The sequence below is a fragment of the Heteronotia binoei genome, chromosome 18 (assembly GCF_032191835.1).
Source record: "Heteronotia binoei isolate CCM8104 ecotype False Entrance Well chromosome 18, APGP_CSIRO_Hbin_v1, whole genome shotgun sequence".
Lineage (NCBI taxonomy): Eukaryota > Metazoa > Chordata > Lepidosauria > Squamata > Gekkonidae > Heteronotia > Heteronotia binoei.
In genome coordinates, this window is record NC_083240.1 from 18,741,878 (window position 1) to 18,757,262 (window position 15,385).

Sequence of the window (15,385 nt, forward strand, 5' to 3'; positions counted from 1 at the left end):
AAATAGCCCTGTGTAGTAAACAAAAGTGCAAGAGACAGCAGGTTCCGAAGGAAAGAAAAAAAGAATCCCTCCCCCCCACGAAGGCATTCGAGAGTCGCAAACAAAACGGCCAAAAACAACAACAAAAATTCCTCTCCTCCGGAGGCACGTTTCTCTTCTTTTGCAAGTCATGCAAAAAAAATAATAATAACTTTTTTTAAAATGAAGAACAGAGAGAAAGGAAACAAACTTGAGGAGACTCCCCCCACATCAGCTGTTATCAACAGAGAGAAGTTTGTATACCTAGGTAAAGTCAGTCAATAGCTTATAAAGATCAGAATCCAGGTACAAAATGCAACTTTGACAGAGACTCGAGATCACAAAAGAAGAAATGAGAAAAGGAAATGGCATTTCAAGATATTTGGCACAACTTTTTTTTTTTTACAATTAGAATTTTTTTTTGTCTTTTCTTTTTTTTAAAAAAAATATTCATGTGTTTAATTATAGTCTGCTAAAGAGAGTATCTTGCCACAATATTTTTTTTTTTTGCAGGGGAGGCCACGGGAAGGAAATCTGAGCTTGCCCATATACCAGGTTGCTCGATAAGTTAGAAAAAAGCAGCAAACAGAATTTGTTCTCTCCAGTTTCACCTATAAAATTAAATCTCTCTGTTTGCACCAGCCGAGGGTGACGGTGCGCTACAACAGAGATACACCAGCTCTATAATCCCTTTTCAGGAAATAAAAAATAAGAATCCTTCTTCTATAGAATCCCTTCCTTAGAAAAGTTTTGGTCGCTCACATTCCATCCAGACTTCAAAAGATAGCTAGAATTAAATATATATTTTATATATATATTTATAATTATAGATCATTCTTTCCCCCCCACCCACCCCACCCCTTGACATCCAAGAATACAGACATTAAAAAATGGAAACATAGAGTTTCTTATATGCAAGTGCGTGGTTTTTGCAGTATCCAACCATGTAAACAAGTGCTTATTTGAAACAACCTTAACCTGTGACAGTCCACCCCAAGATCACAAAAATACTGCTTCACTGTTTCATTGTTTTAAAGGATTTTTTTTAAAAAAAAAAGATCCCAAGATTGAAAATTGTGCAGTATCAATCGTCCAGGGGGAAAAGATGTTGCTGTTAATTTAGACGTCAATGCTGAAACTTGTACTTTGTAATTCGAACTTTACCAAAAAATTATTTTGCTCTTTCAGTTTTGACTGGTTTGTGAGGACAAGGCAGCCTGCAAGCAAAAGCCACCTTCCTCGGTCATCTTCGTCTGCGTCGCAGCCAGATATTAAGATACAATTTGCAAATTCGCAAGATAGATCACTGGCTTCGCAGTGAAGAACTTCAAAGTGCTATTGGTTTGCTTCCCCCCCCCCCTCATTTTGATGTTGTTCGATTTTTTTTTTTACCCCAACAACACTCATTACAAGGTAAATCATCGTATTTCCCCTCTTTGTGACTCAGTGTCTCTGTGGGGAGATTTAAACGCCTGGAGGTGGTTTTTCGGGAATGTTTTTCAGCACATCGTCAATTCGGTCATCTTCGATCACAACTGTAAGCAGAAAAACAGAAACAATTGAAAGGACGTTGCGGTCTTCCAAGTCACTAAGCTTTTCTACTGCAAAGGAGCTTCAAGAACAGGATGGAGAGAGAAATTGCTGAATTACAAATTATTATGAAACTTGGAACAAACACCTCCCCAGGACTGAACAGGGATATTGGTTTTTTATCTCATTACATATGCTAAACCCACTCTCAGTGAGTATAGCTATACATCCACAGTATTCCCAATGTGTTTCTCTTTTATGGTAGTGTGTCAGAATGATGTTTTATATTGACATGCTCAAATAAGGGATATTGGCTATTTATCTCATTACATATATTTAACCTATTTTCATTTTATGTATTTTTGTATATTTTCTAATGGCAGACTACAATGATGTTTACAATGTATAGATTGATGTTGATAAGTAAATTAGGTGGACTACAACTAGGAAATACACGTCCTTTTGTGATTCACCTAGATTTACAGAAACATCAGTTGGCAGAGGACTTCATTCCCTTTTATGACTATCCAGACCAAATGGCCAAACCACACTGGTATACCATGTGATCAGTCTGCATACTTAATCAACAAACTGCTTGTATTTCAGACCACAATACCTGATCCCCTCGTCTGATGAAGTGTGCTTAGAGAGCACACGAAAGCTTATGTTCTGAATAAAACTTGGTTGGTCTTAAAGGTGCCTTGACTACTGCTTTGTTCAACTACTTCAGACCAACACAGCTGCCCACTTGGATTTTTCTACCACTGGACATCAGAAGTGTCCCCCCCCCCTCCTGTGAGACATGGTATGGTTCAAGCAGGGGATGGTGGGAGCTGGTGATGGTGATGGGGGGTGGGGGCTAGATCCGACTGACAGACCACAATCTACATTGACGTGAACGGGTACCCTACAAAAAGGCCTTCATTCATTTCATTGTGAGCCGGCGTGACAGTGTTCAGAGGGTATTAAACTAAAATCTAGTAAACTGGAGTCAGATCTCCACTCTTCCATGAAGCTTGGGCCACGGTCTCTTTCTTCGCCTAGCCTACCTCACAGGACTGTTGTGATGTGAGGGTATAATGAGAAGGGGAGAACCATGTACTGAGCTCATGGGAGGATGGGTGGGATAAAAATGAACCTGGGCTGTGATCACACACATTAAATAACGCACTTTCAATCCACTTTCCAACTGGATTTTGCCTGTTCACACAGTAAAATCCAGTTGGAAAGTGCATTGAAAGTGGATTGAAAGTGCATTATTTAGTGTGTGTGATCACAGCCAAAATAACTCAATTGCACTGAGGAGAACATCCTAGGGTATGGTGCCATCTGGAAATTAGGGTGAAAGCATTCACTCTGAATCTTGCGACACATTTCTTCTCATCCTGCAGAAGAACTGTTGGTGACTCCATTCCTATTCCAAATCAATATGCTCCCATTTATACACACACACAGACACCCTGCACACGGTCCCTTCCCACAGATTCTTTTTACTCGGGGAAGTCCAGGAAATGGCCGACCTTTTCCAGAAAAGACCAGGAGAGATCACAGATCTGAGGAACAGTAATACCGTAGGCAAAGAATTCTACCCATCAGAGGAGTTCTGTTCCTAATCTTGTCTTTCCAAGGTCATTGAGACAAAAAAGAAGTGGAAAACAAAAACAAACAAAACCCCAGACCATGAAGATGAAGGATTGTTAAAGGGAAATTAATATTAAAAAATAAAACTCCAGACAATGCTGCTAGTTGGTTCACATTTGCTGTCCCAAAATTAATAACTGCAGGGATTGCATATACTGGAGAGAGCAAAGAGGTTTCTCCACATTTCTGCCAATTGACAAGAAACACTGAGACCCTTGGGGAATACATAGCCACCTCAAGGAAAAACTGGATGAGAAGCCAGCTCGTTTGCTGCAAAACAATAAAAAAAGGAATGAAGTCTAAGGGCAAAATATATATTTTAGCCCACGTTTAATGAAACTTTTGGGGGGAGAAAGATGGATTTCGCCCATCCCTACTCCTTCTTTACATCTTTTTTGATGTTCATTGATGATTCAGCATCTCCAAACACACTGTCTCAAAAAAAAAAAAGTATTTAATAGCAATACAGGGTTTGGTCTAGGATCCAACTCCTATTTGGAGCTGCGCCCTGTATTTTAAACCCACATCACTACACAGGGCAGTTTTTCCTGCCTGCAGAAGAATGCTGTGCAGCTAAGAAGACTGCTGTACCTGCCATGGGAGGTGGTTTAAGCAAAGGATGCCTAAGCAGACTCAGCAGGGAAACAACCCCCCGCCCCCCATGCTCCAGAGCAAAGGCTGGGCTATGAACAGAGTCCAGTGGGGCAGGCACGCTTGTGAGGCTTTTAAGAAAATAAACATAAGAAGCAGGTGATCCCACTGCAACCTAACACAACTAGAGACTCCCCCCGCCCCAGCAAATTCATTTCCATCAGTGCAGTTTCAAATCCTGATCATTTTGCTTTGGCAGGTGGATCTGGAATACTTTTGCAAGCTTTCCTGGAGACTCTTCTGTATCCCACTGCAGTAGGAAGCAGAGGTTTAAAAAAAATAAAAAAAACACACCACCAGTTCTGCGCAGTGAGCATTGCACACGTGTCTGAATGCGTGCTCCTTTCTCCTTTCCCTCTGTATGCACCCAAGCACAGTAAAGACAGTAACAATCCCCCTCCCCACACGCACACAACCACACACCGCCAACCCTTTTGGTCCCATTCAAGCAGAGATCAAAGGCCTCCTTCAAACAGTGGTTCTCTTAGAGAGATGCAGTGACTACCCAGTGGGTTCAAATTCCTATTCCCTCTCTAAGGCCAGCTTAGGAAAGAAGGTTTTTCTAGCTGCGGTTAACACTGAGCCAGTGCCCATCAAGAAAGCCCCAGAGTGACTAGAGAGCACGTGGTCTGTCTGCCCTAGTGTTGATGCATCTCAGGTATGATCCCAAAGGTCTGAATATGGGAGACGGAATCGATTGACGTGTTGAGCATGAAATTAAGGACAGAGGTGAATCAGGGTAGATAACCAGGCAGGCAGGCGTGTGTGCTGATAGAGACACCCAGAAGAGGGAAGCTGCATGGAGACAAATGTCAACAGAGCGGGGAAATGAATACAGCAGTGTGGTATAGCGGCTAGAACAGACTAGGATCTGGAAGACCCTGATTTGAGTCTCCACTTGGCCATGGAAGCTCAACGGGTGACCTTGGGCCACCGGCAGCCTCTCACCCTTGCCTACCTCAGAGGGTTGTTGTGAAGACTGAGAACAATGTAAGGTGCTGTAGGTGTCCTTTGGGAAGGAAGGAAGGGTATACAGGAAACACATAAATAAATGCGCTCAGTGAATACGAAGTTAAGGGATTGGGTTTAACCTTGCAGGGGAAAGGGCGAGCAAGATGAGGCAACTGCAAAATATTTTAAAGGTGCCCACGGGGGAGGCGGGGGGGATGGGATCATTTCCATCATCACTGTCAGACCCAAGAATCCACATGCAGAGTGGGGTAGAATTGGAGAGTCCCCTAATTCGAAATGGGGAGAGGGTTAGGGTGGGTGTTGCAGCAGAGGATCTGTGGGGTAAGCTCAGGGCTGCAATCCCATGCACCCTTTACCTGAGAGTAAGCTGCTTTGAACAAGCAGACTGCAGGGAGGGAGAGAGGAAGACGCAGAACAAAATATTCATGGCAAGGGAGTATTTCTTAAAGGGTTGCAAATGGTTGCTGTGCTCCCACAACACGCACTTCTGGAAAAGTTCAGTGCATTGGAGTTTTGAACCTCTGCAGAATCCAAAATTGGGGAGGGGGAGCAAAAGATTGGAAGAGGGCATTGGAGAGTGGAAGAGGGCACATGTGGGGGGGGGGAATTGGAAGAGGGCACATGTGGGGGGGTTCTTCCAGGCAAAAGGCACCCTTCCTCCCAGCGAACACCCCCCATCTCAGCTTTTCCCCTCCACGCTGCATCGCAACCCCCCCCCCCCCCAAATATTTCTCACCACACTTGCTCCTGCCGATCTGGCCCAGCTTGGGAGGCCGCTTGGTCTGGCCCCCGGCGTAGAAGTTGTTGGTGTCCTGCAAGCGGCAGGTGAAGGAGAGCTGCCCCACGTCCGCCCCGTCGCCGTAGGGCCCCAGCTTCTCCTCGCTGTAGGGCAGCACCTCCGACATCTTCGCCCGCTCTCTGGTCGCCTGGAGGTGGGGAGAAGCTCCGTCGCCTGCCCGGAGGCTGCAGCCCGGGGGGAGGGAGAGGAAGAGAAGCCCGAGCACAACTCCCCAAGCCCGGCAAGCCGGGCGATCGCGGCCCGCTGGAGTCAGCAGCAGTCAGCTAGCGGGGGGGTGGGCTGGGTCGACCCCTCGCTCGCTTGCCTCTCCCCTCTCTTCGCTTTGGCTTTGGGGGCTGGAGAAAGCGCAGGGGAAAGATGCTGGGCAGACTGGGAGGCAAGCCGGAGAAGGAGGCAGGCAGGCAGGCAGGCGGGCAGGCAGGGGAGGGGAGGGGAGGGAGGGGAAGGGGGAGGGAAGAGAAGCCGAGATCCCTGGAAGAACCACAGCCTGGCGGGGGGTGGAAGGGCGGAGGGAGGGAGGGAGGGAGAGCGGGCTGGCGGCTTGATGCATGCAGCAGGCAAAACTCGCCGGCCTGTTTGCAAAGGCTGCAGAGCGTCTCTTTGGGCTTGTTTCGGGTCGCCGGGCTGGACGCCGCCGCGGGAGGGGTGTGAAAGAAGAGCGCGTTCCTGGGCACGTGCAGAGGGTATTTGCTCCCCAGGAGGAGTAACTGTGTTCGCTCCCGGAGTCGTCACTGGGGGCATGTCCAGAGTGCATTTTTCTCCAGGCTGAGCAACGGGTCAAGTTACTGCGCTCAGGTCTAACTGCCGACCAACATGGCTACCCTCTGAGACGGGGAGCGGGGATCAAACTGTGGCTCGGGAGCCACGTGTGGCTCTTTCACGCATATTGTGTGGCTCTTGAAGCCTCCACCACCTCTGGGTCAACTTGGAAAAGGCATTTGTCTCTTTAAATCAATTCGCCACGCCATCTGGTGGCTTGGGGAAAATGCATTTAAAGTTGCTTTCTTTCTACTTCCCCCCTCCCCCGCAATCTATTTGCTTTCTTTCCACCTTTCTTATTACGCTTCCTGCCTGCCTTGTGGCTCTCAAACATCTGACGTTTATTCTATGTCGCTCTTATCTTAACCAAGTTTGGCCACCCCTTCTCTGAGACTATCCTCCTTAGAGAATGGGAACTCCCAAAGCCCATTCGAGCTAAGGAGGAGTGGGTTCCTCCCCCCATTCCAGTATATTGCTGTGGAATGCTGATCTTAGCACTTTCCAAGCACTTATGCAGGGTGCCAATGGAAGGGGAGCACTGCAGAAGAGGGGGGTTTTATGTTGCTTATATTGCTTACTGCTATTTAGTGTTAAATAAATAAAAAAGCTCATATTGAATATAGCTGTGGGGTCTGGCCTCAGGACTGCCCTGGAAGAAAGCTGATTTTTAAATCTCTTGTTTTACCTTCAGCGCTTATTGAGTCAAAAAGTCTTGCCAGTTAAACAATGGGGAACCACTGTCGGTAGGCTTGCCAGTCTCCAGGTGGGACCTGGAGATCTCCAGCTGGCAGAGGTCAGCTCCCCTGCTCTGAAGGGTGGACTCTGCAGCATTTGTACCATCCTGAGGCCCCTCCCCTCCCAAACCTCGCCATCTCCCAGTCTCCAGGTATTTTTCAACCCAAACCTGGCAACACTGACTGTTGGGCTGCGGTTAAGGCACCGGTTGGCCTTAATTCGATCCTGTGGAGTCCATAGTTGGAGAGTGCCCGGTACGCTTCTCGTACTTTTGCTTTCTCTCGCCTTCCCACATTACTGTTGCGCACCTGCACATTGATAAAACAGGGCAGAAAAAGGGCAGTCTGCAAGGGGCTGTGTGCATGCAGGGATCGCTGCGTGAACGTTGCTGTGTTTGGAGTGCTTTGGCACATGTGAATTAATACCATGGGGAGATGCAGGGAAGGAACTGGACGTCATGGCCAGTTGTGCATGCGTGCGATGCAAAATTCAGCCATACAAAATGACAGATTCCCAGGGCTTTTTTTTTTGTAGCAGGAACTCCTTTGCATGTTAGGCCACACACCCCTGATGTAGCCAATCCTTCAAGAGCTTACAGGGCCTACTGTAAGCTCCAGGAGGATTTACTACATCAGGAGTGTGTGGCTGAGTATGCAAAAGAGTTCCTGCTCCAAAAAACAGCCCTGCAGGCTGAGATTCCTAATGGATCAGCGCCACTTTGGAGACGAGTGTGGAAAATTCAATAACCGTGGAGAAGTTTGCCTGACGTGATGGTTTTGAGGGTCCATTCCTCTCCATCCCCCTATTTAAAGAAAGCCGCAACCCTGTGAGACAAAAGTCACCACAATTGCCATGATATAAAAAGTGACTGTCGTGGAGACCAGTCAATTACGTATCAGGGAATCCATGCATTAAGCAGGAGCCTGGACTAGATGGCCTATAAAGTCCCTTTCCAACTGCAAGATGTTTTCTGGGTGGAGATTTTCAAAGGCCTGAGGCCTACTGGTGTCAGAAGTGTTTTCCCCATGCTTTTTGCCAGTTTGTGCTGAAAAGAGCCTTCTATTTTAAATATACAACCAACAAGGGTTTTAAGGGCCACAATTTCTTGCCCCCATCTGGTCCCTCCCTAGTAGGGCTTCTGATTCTAACATTCCCACCTCACATAAGGGCACATTTCTGCCACTTTGTCTCAAGCAGAGACTCCAGTTCCGCAGTGCAAACAGCCAGTGCCGGATTAAACCCTGTGGAGGCCCTTAAGCAGTCAAAAACTTGGGGACCCCCTCAAAAATTACTTTAGAGTCTGAGGGCCCACCCCACTGCCCATGACCTCTACTGCAGCCTGCAGGCACCTTCTTAAAAGCCCCTTTGACAAAGCTGTGGGGGAGAGGCAAAGAGAGGCAAACTTGGCAACAAGGGCAGGAGAAGCCGCACCAGGCAAGTTGGGCAAAGAGCGGCTCAGTTGGTGGCTGCGCATGCATACTGAGAGGGCTGCAAGCAGAGGGAAAAGGGGGGGGGGGTGGAGCTGGCCCTGGCCCCCTAAAGGTGTGGAGGCCTAATTGTTAATCTGGCTCTGCAAGCAGTAAAAGATGCTTTGGCAATCCCCTCCCCTTAACTGATCCTTCCTGGGAAGAAGCCAATAAAATGAGAAGGACTGTGATAATTCACTGCAGGCAGGAGAGAGTTATAGGAAGGGACTGTTATAGGAAGTTAGAGTTATAGGAAGGACTGTGCTAATTCATTGCAGGCAGGAGAGAGTTAAAGAGCCCTTTGTCCCCCTCAGCTCATGAATGGTGGGAGCCAATGCTGCTCCCCCCTCAGCCCCTGCTCAGATTAAAAGGCTCCATTGTGACCTTGGTCAAGGGGTTGACCAGGAAGCCATAATGCAGTTCTTCCTTTCTCATTGTATCCCCCTCGTTACGTAACACTGATTAAATGGCATGATATTATTTGCTTTTACATGTTGGAAACTGAGGCTGAGAATGTGGGGAGAAGCTTTGAACCAGCAGCAGTAGAATACTTGCTTTGCATACAGCAGATAAAAAGACACTAGTAGTCAGGGCTTTTTTTGTAGCAGGAATGCCTTTGCATATTAGGCTACACGCCCCCCCCCCCCTCAATGTAGCCAATCCTCCAAGAGCTTACAGGGCTGTTCTTACAGGGCCTACTGTAAGCTCTTAGAGGACTGGCTACATCAGGGAGGTGTAGCCTAATATGCAAAGGAGTTCCTGCTACAAAAAAGCCCTGCAAGTAGTAGGATGATGTCAAAGATCTCTGCCTGAAAACCTGGTGAGCCACTGCCAATTGAAGCAGACGACACGGACCGATGATAGTTCAATGGTCTCACTCGTGGTAAGGCAGCAGTATGTATCCATTTCCCATCCACTTCTCCAAGATGATGTTTTCCTGCATTTTTAGAAAATCGGCGTGGATTTTTGATGTGAATGCCTTTGGTGACCACAGAAGGTGGCGTTTTAACAGCCAGATTCTGCCAGGGATGGCCAAACTGTGGCTCGGGAGCCACATGTGGCTCTTTCACACATCTCACATGGCTCTCGGACCTGCCGCCACCCTGTTGGGCAGCATGAAGAAGGCATTTGTCTCTTTAAATCACTTATCCCAGTGGTCCCCAACCTTTTTGGACTCAGGGACCAGCCCCAGGGCCGGCAGGGTGGGGGCACCCAATTTGCCCCCCCACATGGCACCTCCCCCCGTTTTCCTCCCCCGTTTCCTCCTCCCTCCCTTGCTGCCCCCCACGCAGCCTCTCCTCCCCCCATTTTCACCATCGGAAGCTTCTACCCTCCCAAGCTTGTTGGCAAAGCTGCAGAACAGAGCTATTTTCTGGGGTGGCCTGAACAGGGCCAAAGGGGAAATGCCCTGCTGGGGGCTTATGGTATTTTTAAATTGGTTTTCTGTGTTTTAATCTCTGTTGTTTGAATGTTTCTCAAAATTGTTTCTATACTGTTGTCCCTCGGGAGAAAGGCAGGGATATAAACATTGTCAATACAGAGAAGAAGAGGGGAGCTCAGAGCTGCCTGTCGCAAAAGTGATGTGGGGGCTCCCGTAACATCTTGAGCAGGCCTGGGTTGTTGGGAACATTTGCTCTGGTGCTCTTGAAAGCAGCAGAGGCCTGTGCAGTCCCTGGCCCTCTCCGCCTACAGCCCCTCCGGCTGATCTAACCGGCTGTGTAACTTGAGAGAAGCACCAACGGGTACCACAGCGGAGTCCTCTCATGTGACCTGATGGCATAAGTGCTGTGGCTGGGTGACGCAATCCCCTGGCAAACTGACGCCATGTCATCCCCGGCAGCCAGAAGGGAAAGAAGGGAAGCCAAAAGGGTGCTCGACCCTGGCAGGATGACGGTGCCCGGCTCTCTGTTTGGAGGGCTGCACCTGGAGGAAAGATCTGCTTTTTCACTGGAGAATAAGCCACATCGTCTGCTTCTCCTGTTCTCTTCTCCCAGATGCTCGCATTCGAGGTGCTGGTTTTAACTTTCAGCGATTGAGTGGTAAAGTGGTAAAGTTAGCTGCAGTACTGCAGTCCTAAGCTCTGTTCACGACCTGAGTTCGATCCCGGTGGAAGCTGGGTTCAGGTAGCCGGCTCCAGGTTGACTCAGCTTTCCATCCTTCCGAGGTCGGTAAAATGAGTACCCAGCTTGCCGGGGGGGAGAGAAAGTGTAAAAGACTGGGGAAGGCAATGGCAAACCACCTCGTAAAAAGTCTGCCATGAAAATGTCGTGAAAGCAACGTCACCCAAGAGTCAGAAACAACTGGCGCTTTACCTTTTTACCTTTTACCTCCTCCTGGGCCATGCGCTCCAACTCAGAGACAATCTTAGGCAGTGGATCCCAAGCTTATGGGGTCCCGACTGCCCACAGCCATGTCGCCTTAAAGGAAGGGGGAAAGAACAGAAGGCTTCTCTGAGAGCCAGTTTGGTTTAGTGGTTAAGCGTGCAGGGATATCTGGGATAATCGGGTTTGATTCCCCACTCCTCCACTTGCAGCTGCTGGAATGGCCTTGGATTAGTTAGTCATAGCTATTGCAAGAGTTGTCTGTTGTGAGGGAGGAAGATATAGGAGATTGTAAGACACTTTGAAACTCTGATTCAGAGAGAAGGGCAGAGTATGAATCTGCAGTCATCTTTTTATCTGGGAGAATTGGGTTTGATTCTCCCACTCCTCCACTTGCAGCTTCTGGAATGGCCTTGGGTCAGCCATAGCTCTTGCGGAGTTGTCCTGAAAAGGGCAGCTTCTGGGAGAGGTCTCTCAGCCCCACCCATCTCACAGGATGACTGTTGTGGGGGAAGAAAATAAAGGAGATTGTAAGCCACTCTGAGACTCTAATTCAGAGAGAAGGGCAGGGTATAAATCTGCAGTCTTCTTCTTTCTCTTGCCGCTTACCCCTGCGCAGTCTGCTCCTGTCTCAGACTGGGTGAGCGTCACTCCTTGTTTAACTCCAGTGAGGTAGGCAGCAGAGGAGAGGTAGTGGTTCTGAGGCCCCATCCTTGACTTTTGCCCAGGGTCCCAGATTCACTAGGATTGTCCATGCTCCAGCTGCCCTTCTCTATCCTGGACAGTCCTTATTTTCTAGAGTTGCCAGATCACTCCTGGCCACCAGCAGGCGATGGGGGGTGGTGGTTAAGATTTGCTAGATCCTGGTTAGGAAACTCCTTCAGATTTGGGGGTTGAGCTTTGGGTGGACAGGGACCTCAGTGGGGTACAGTGCCATAGAGTCCACCCTCCAAAGCTTCCATTTTTTTTCCAGGGAACTGGTCTCTGTAGTCTAGAGATAAGATGTAATTTCAGGGGATCCCCAGGTCCCGTCTGGAGGCTGGCACCCCTACTTCCAATTCTCATCCTAGTAAATCACTCAGGGCTTTTCTTTTCTTTTTTTTAGAAAAAGCCCAGCAGGGACTTATTTGCATTTTAGACCACACCCCCTGACATTGCCATTGATTCACACAGGGCTTTTTTGTAGAAAAAGCCTAGCAGGGGCTCATTTACATATTAGGCCAATGTTTCCTCTAAACTGCAGAGTCTTGTGAGCAAAAATTCTTCTTTGTGAGCTACTGGCTTTAAAGTTGTGAGCTCCTGCATAAATTAGTGTGCTCTGCGGTCGTCCTTCCTAAGCGAAGACAAAAATGTGTGAGATGGAGGCTAAAAAACTGTGAGCTAGCTCACGCTAACTCAGCTTAGAGCGAACACTGTAGGCCACACCCCCCGATGCCAAGCCAGCCGGAATTGCGTTCCTGTACGTTCCTGCTCAAAAAAAGCCCTGCCGTCACTTCTGTTCTGTCTCCCTGTTTTTGCCTCCTGTGGATGTGTTGGTTCAAAGTCCTTCCTGCAAGTTGCTAGCATTGTCTTCCTTCAGGGTTTGGCTTCCTCCCCAAGGCCTCTAAAATTTCTGAGTGGGAACCAGATGCATCAAGTCTTCAGCGCACCAGGTGCCTGAATATGCACAAGCAGTAACGCCGTGCACAGACTTCCATTTTGTGCACTGCAGCTGCTGAGATGTATTTTGATCTCTCGATAACAGATCACAGGATAATTATGTTTTTGAAATATATATTTTTATCCGAAGTATGAGCATCCTCTTGGCGTTTAAATCATCGGAAGTTAGGTTGCTGCAGAATAAGCACAATGTTGGAGTGAGTGCCTCAACATGCCTGGACTTTGGAGGGCAGGACACCACTCTAAGCCTGTATAGGTGTAATCTCCTTGAATGACTCCATGGAAGGCCATGAAAAGAGTGTGAGAAGACAAAGAATAAGCACAATGTTGGAGCGAGCGCCTCAACATGCCTGGACTTTGGAGGGCAGGACACCACTCTAAGCCTGTATAGGTGTAATCTCCTTGAATGACTCCATGGAAGGCCATGAAAAGAGTATGAGAAGACAAAGAATAAGCACAATGTTGGAGCGAGCGCCTCAACATGCCTGGACTTTGGAGGGCAGGACACCACTCTAAGCCTGTATAGGTGTAATCTCCTTGAATGACTCCATGGAAGGCCATGAGAAGAGTGTGAGAAGACAAAGCGAGGAGAGGGTAGAAGGCAGCTCCCAGGTTAAGACAATGAGAGGCATTAACCTGGGAGCTGCCCTCTGCCTTCACCTCTCTCGCTTTGTCTTCTCACTCACTTCTCATGGCCTTCTGTGGAGACACATGTCCCTGCATGTCTCTCCTGTAGACGCCATTCCCTCATACTCCCATACACATGATGCTAGACAAGCTAGCCATTTGTGATAGGGAGAGTACCCTTTAGATTAGGCTTCTTTCTCTCCTTTTGACTGCAACCTGAATGTGAACTGGATCTACCTGAGTAAATATAAGTTTACCTTTTTTCTTTCATTTTTTTGCAATATACTTCTTGGGAGATTTATTTACTGCATTCAGTATCATGCTTCTATGACTGTATAAAATCCTGCTATATTAACCAAATTTCCCAACACGTGCAGTGAGGGAGTCTTACGAAATGATTGACTTCTTCAGACTTACTCTAGGTGGCTCATGACAATGAAACCAAACCAAATATGCAATAAAATGATGAAAAAATATAACAATAAAAACAAATGAAATGAGCCAAACCAATAATAATAAAAATATGCCAACAAAAAAATCCCCCAACACTAAAAACAAACCAAGACATAAAAGTACATAAAACAGCAGAACATCCAAAATGATATTAATAAAGCAATCCTGAGGCTAGGAGCAGACCATAAAATAGCTAAAAGATATGAAACCTTTAATTAAAAGCCTGGGTAGAGAGAAATCATTTGGGCCTGACACCTAAAGGAAAGGAGATACCAAGTGAGCCTGACACAAGAGGGCATTCCGGAGATGAGGTGCCACCACTGAAAATGCCCTGACTTTGCTCATCCTCCACCTTATGCAGGTAGGAACACAGAGAACAGGGCTTAAGAGGCAGATCTCACCTGATTCTCAAAACAGAATTGTGTTTCTACCCTACTGCCATCTGTGAAATGTCAAGGGATATATTCTTGTGCTGCTACACTGGCATAGTTAGGCAACATACACTTTGGTAGCTGTAGAACTGTGATGTGAAAGAGACATGGTAATGTTTTTAATGGTGGTGTAGGCAGGGCTTTTTTTAGCAGGAATGCACAGGAATGCAGTTCCGGCTGGCTTGGCATCAGGGGGTGTGGCCTTATATGCAAATGAGTCCCTGCTGGGCTTTTTCTACGAAGTCCTGGATGTAGGACCACAGCTACAGAGACCTGACAAGTTTAGGCTAGATTGGGTCATTCACATTTTGTCTGATTAGGGTTGCCAAATCCAATTCAAGAAATATCTGGGGACTTTGAGGGTGGAGCCAGGAGACTTTGGGGGTGGAGCCAGGAGCAAGGTTGTGACAAGCATAACTGAACTCTAAAGCGAGTTCTGGCCATCACATTTAAAGGGACCACACACCTTTCAAATGCCTTCCCTCCATTTGGAATGATGAAGGATAGGGACACCTTCTTTTGGAGCTCATAGAATTGGACCCCTTGGTCCAATCCTTTTGAAACTTGGAAGGTGTTTTGAGGAGAGGCACTGGATGCTATGCTGCAAATTTGGTGCTTCTGTCTCAAAACACAGCCCTCCTAGAGCCATAGATGATCATGGATCAATTCTCCATTATACCCTATGGCAGGGGTGGCCAATGGTAGCTCTCCAGATGTTTTTTGCCTACAACTCCCATCAGCCCCAGCCAGCATGGCCAATGGCTGGGGCTGATGTAGGCAAAAAACATCTGGAGAGCTACTGTTGGCCACCCGTGCCCTATGGGAATCGGTCTCCATAAGGAATAATGGAGTGCCCAGCTGACATCCCTTCCCCCCTTTCTGATGACCCTGAAACGGGGGAAGGCCTCCAAACCGGGGGATCCCCTACCCCCACCTGGAGATTGGCAACCCTATGTCAGATCTCAGCAGCCAAGCAGAGTCACCTCTTGCTAGTATATGGAGGGGAGACTTCCAGTGTTCCCTCTAAGCTGTCTTGTGAGCACAAATTCTACTTTGTGAGCTGCTGCCCTTAAAATTGTGAGCTACTGCATAGATTAGCTTGCCCTGGGGTCATCCTTCCTGAGCTAAGACAAAAATGCGTGAGCCAGAGGCTAAGCAGCTGTTAGCCGGTTTAGACTAACTCAGAGGGAACATCGGACACTTCCAAGGAATATCATGGATGCTATGCCATGTGGAGTCAGGCGGTGGCAAACCACCTTTGAATATCTCTTGCCTTGAAAAACCCATGGGGTTGCCATAAATCAGCTGAGACTGGATGACATT

General features: G+C 47.7%; 1 protein-coding gene across 1 annotated transcript; it reads right to left on the reverse strand.

Moving 5' to 3' along the window:
* Positions 1-1,183: 1,183 nt before the first annotated feature.
* CAMK2N1 (calcium/calmodulin dependent protein kinase II inhibitor 1) lies at positions 1,184-5,736 on the reverse strand. Its single transcript, XM_060259501.1, has 2 exons — positions 5,549-5,736; positions 1,184-1,553 (listed from the first exon to the last, which is right to left on the reverse strand). Exons 1-2 carry the CDS (start codon positions 5,715-5,717, stop codon positions 1,483-1,485), a joined length of 240 nt encoding a protein of 79 aa, XP_060115484.1. The 5' UTR covers positions 5,718-5,736; the 3' UTR covers positions 1,184-1,482.
* Positions 5,737-15,385: the final 9,649 nt, after the last annotated feature.

Excerpts from the sequence above, each read along its gene's own strand:
- CAMK2N1 (XM_060259501.1), bottom strand. The coding sequence starts at position 5,717 with ATGTCGGAGGTGCTGCCCTACAGCGAGGAGAAGCTGGGGCCCTACGGC. Across the intron at positions 1,554-5,548 it reads GATCGGCAGGAGCAAGTGTG|TTGTGATCGAAGATGACCGA; the intron begins GTGAGAAATATT and ends TTCTGCTTACAG.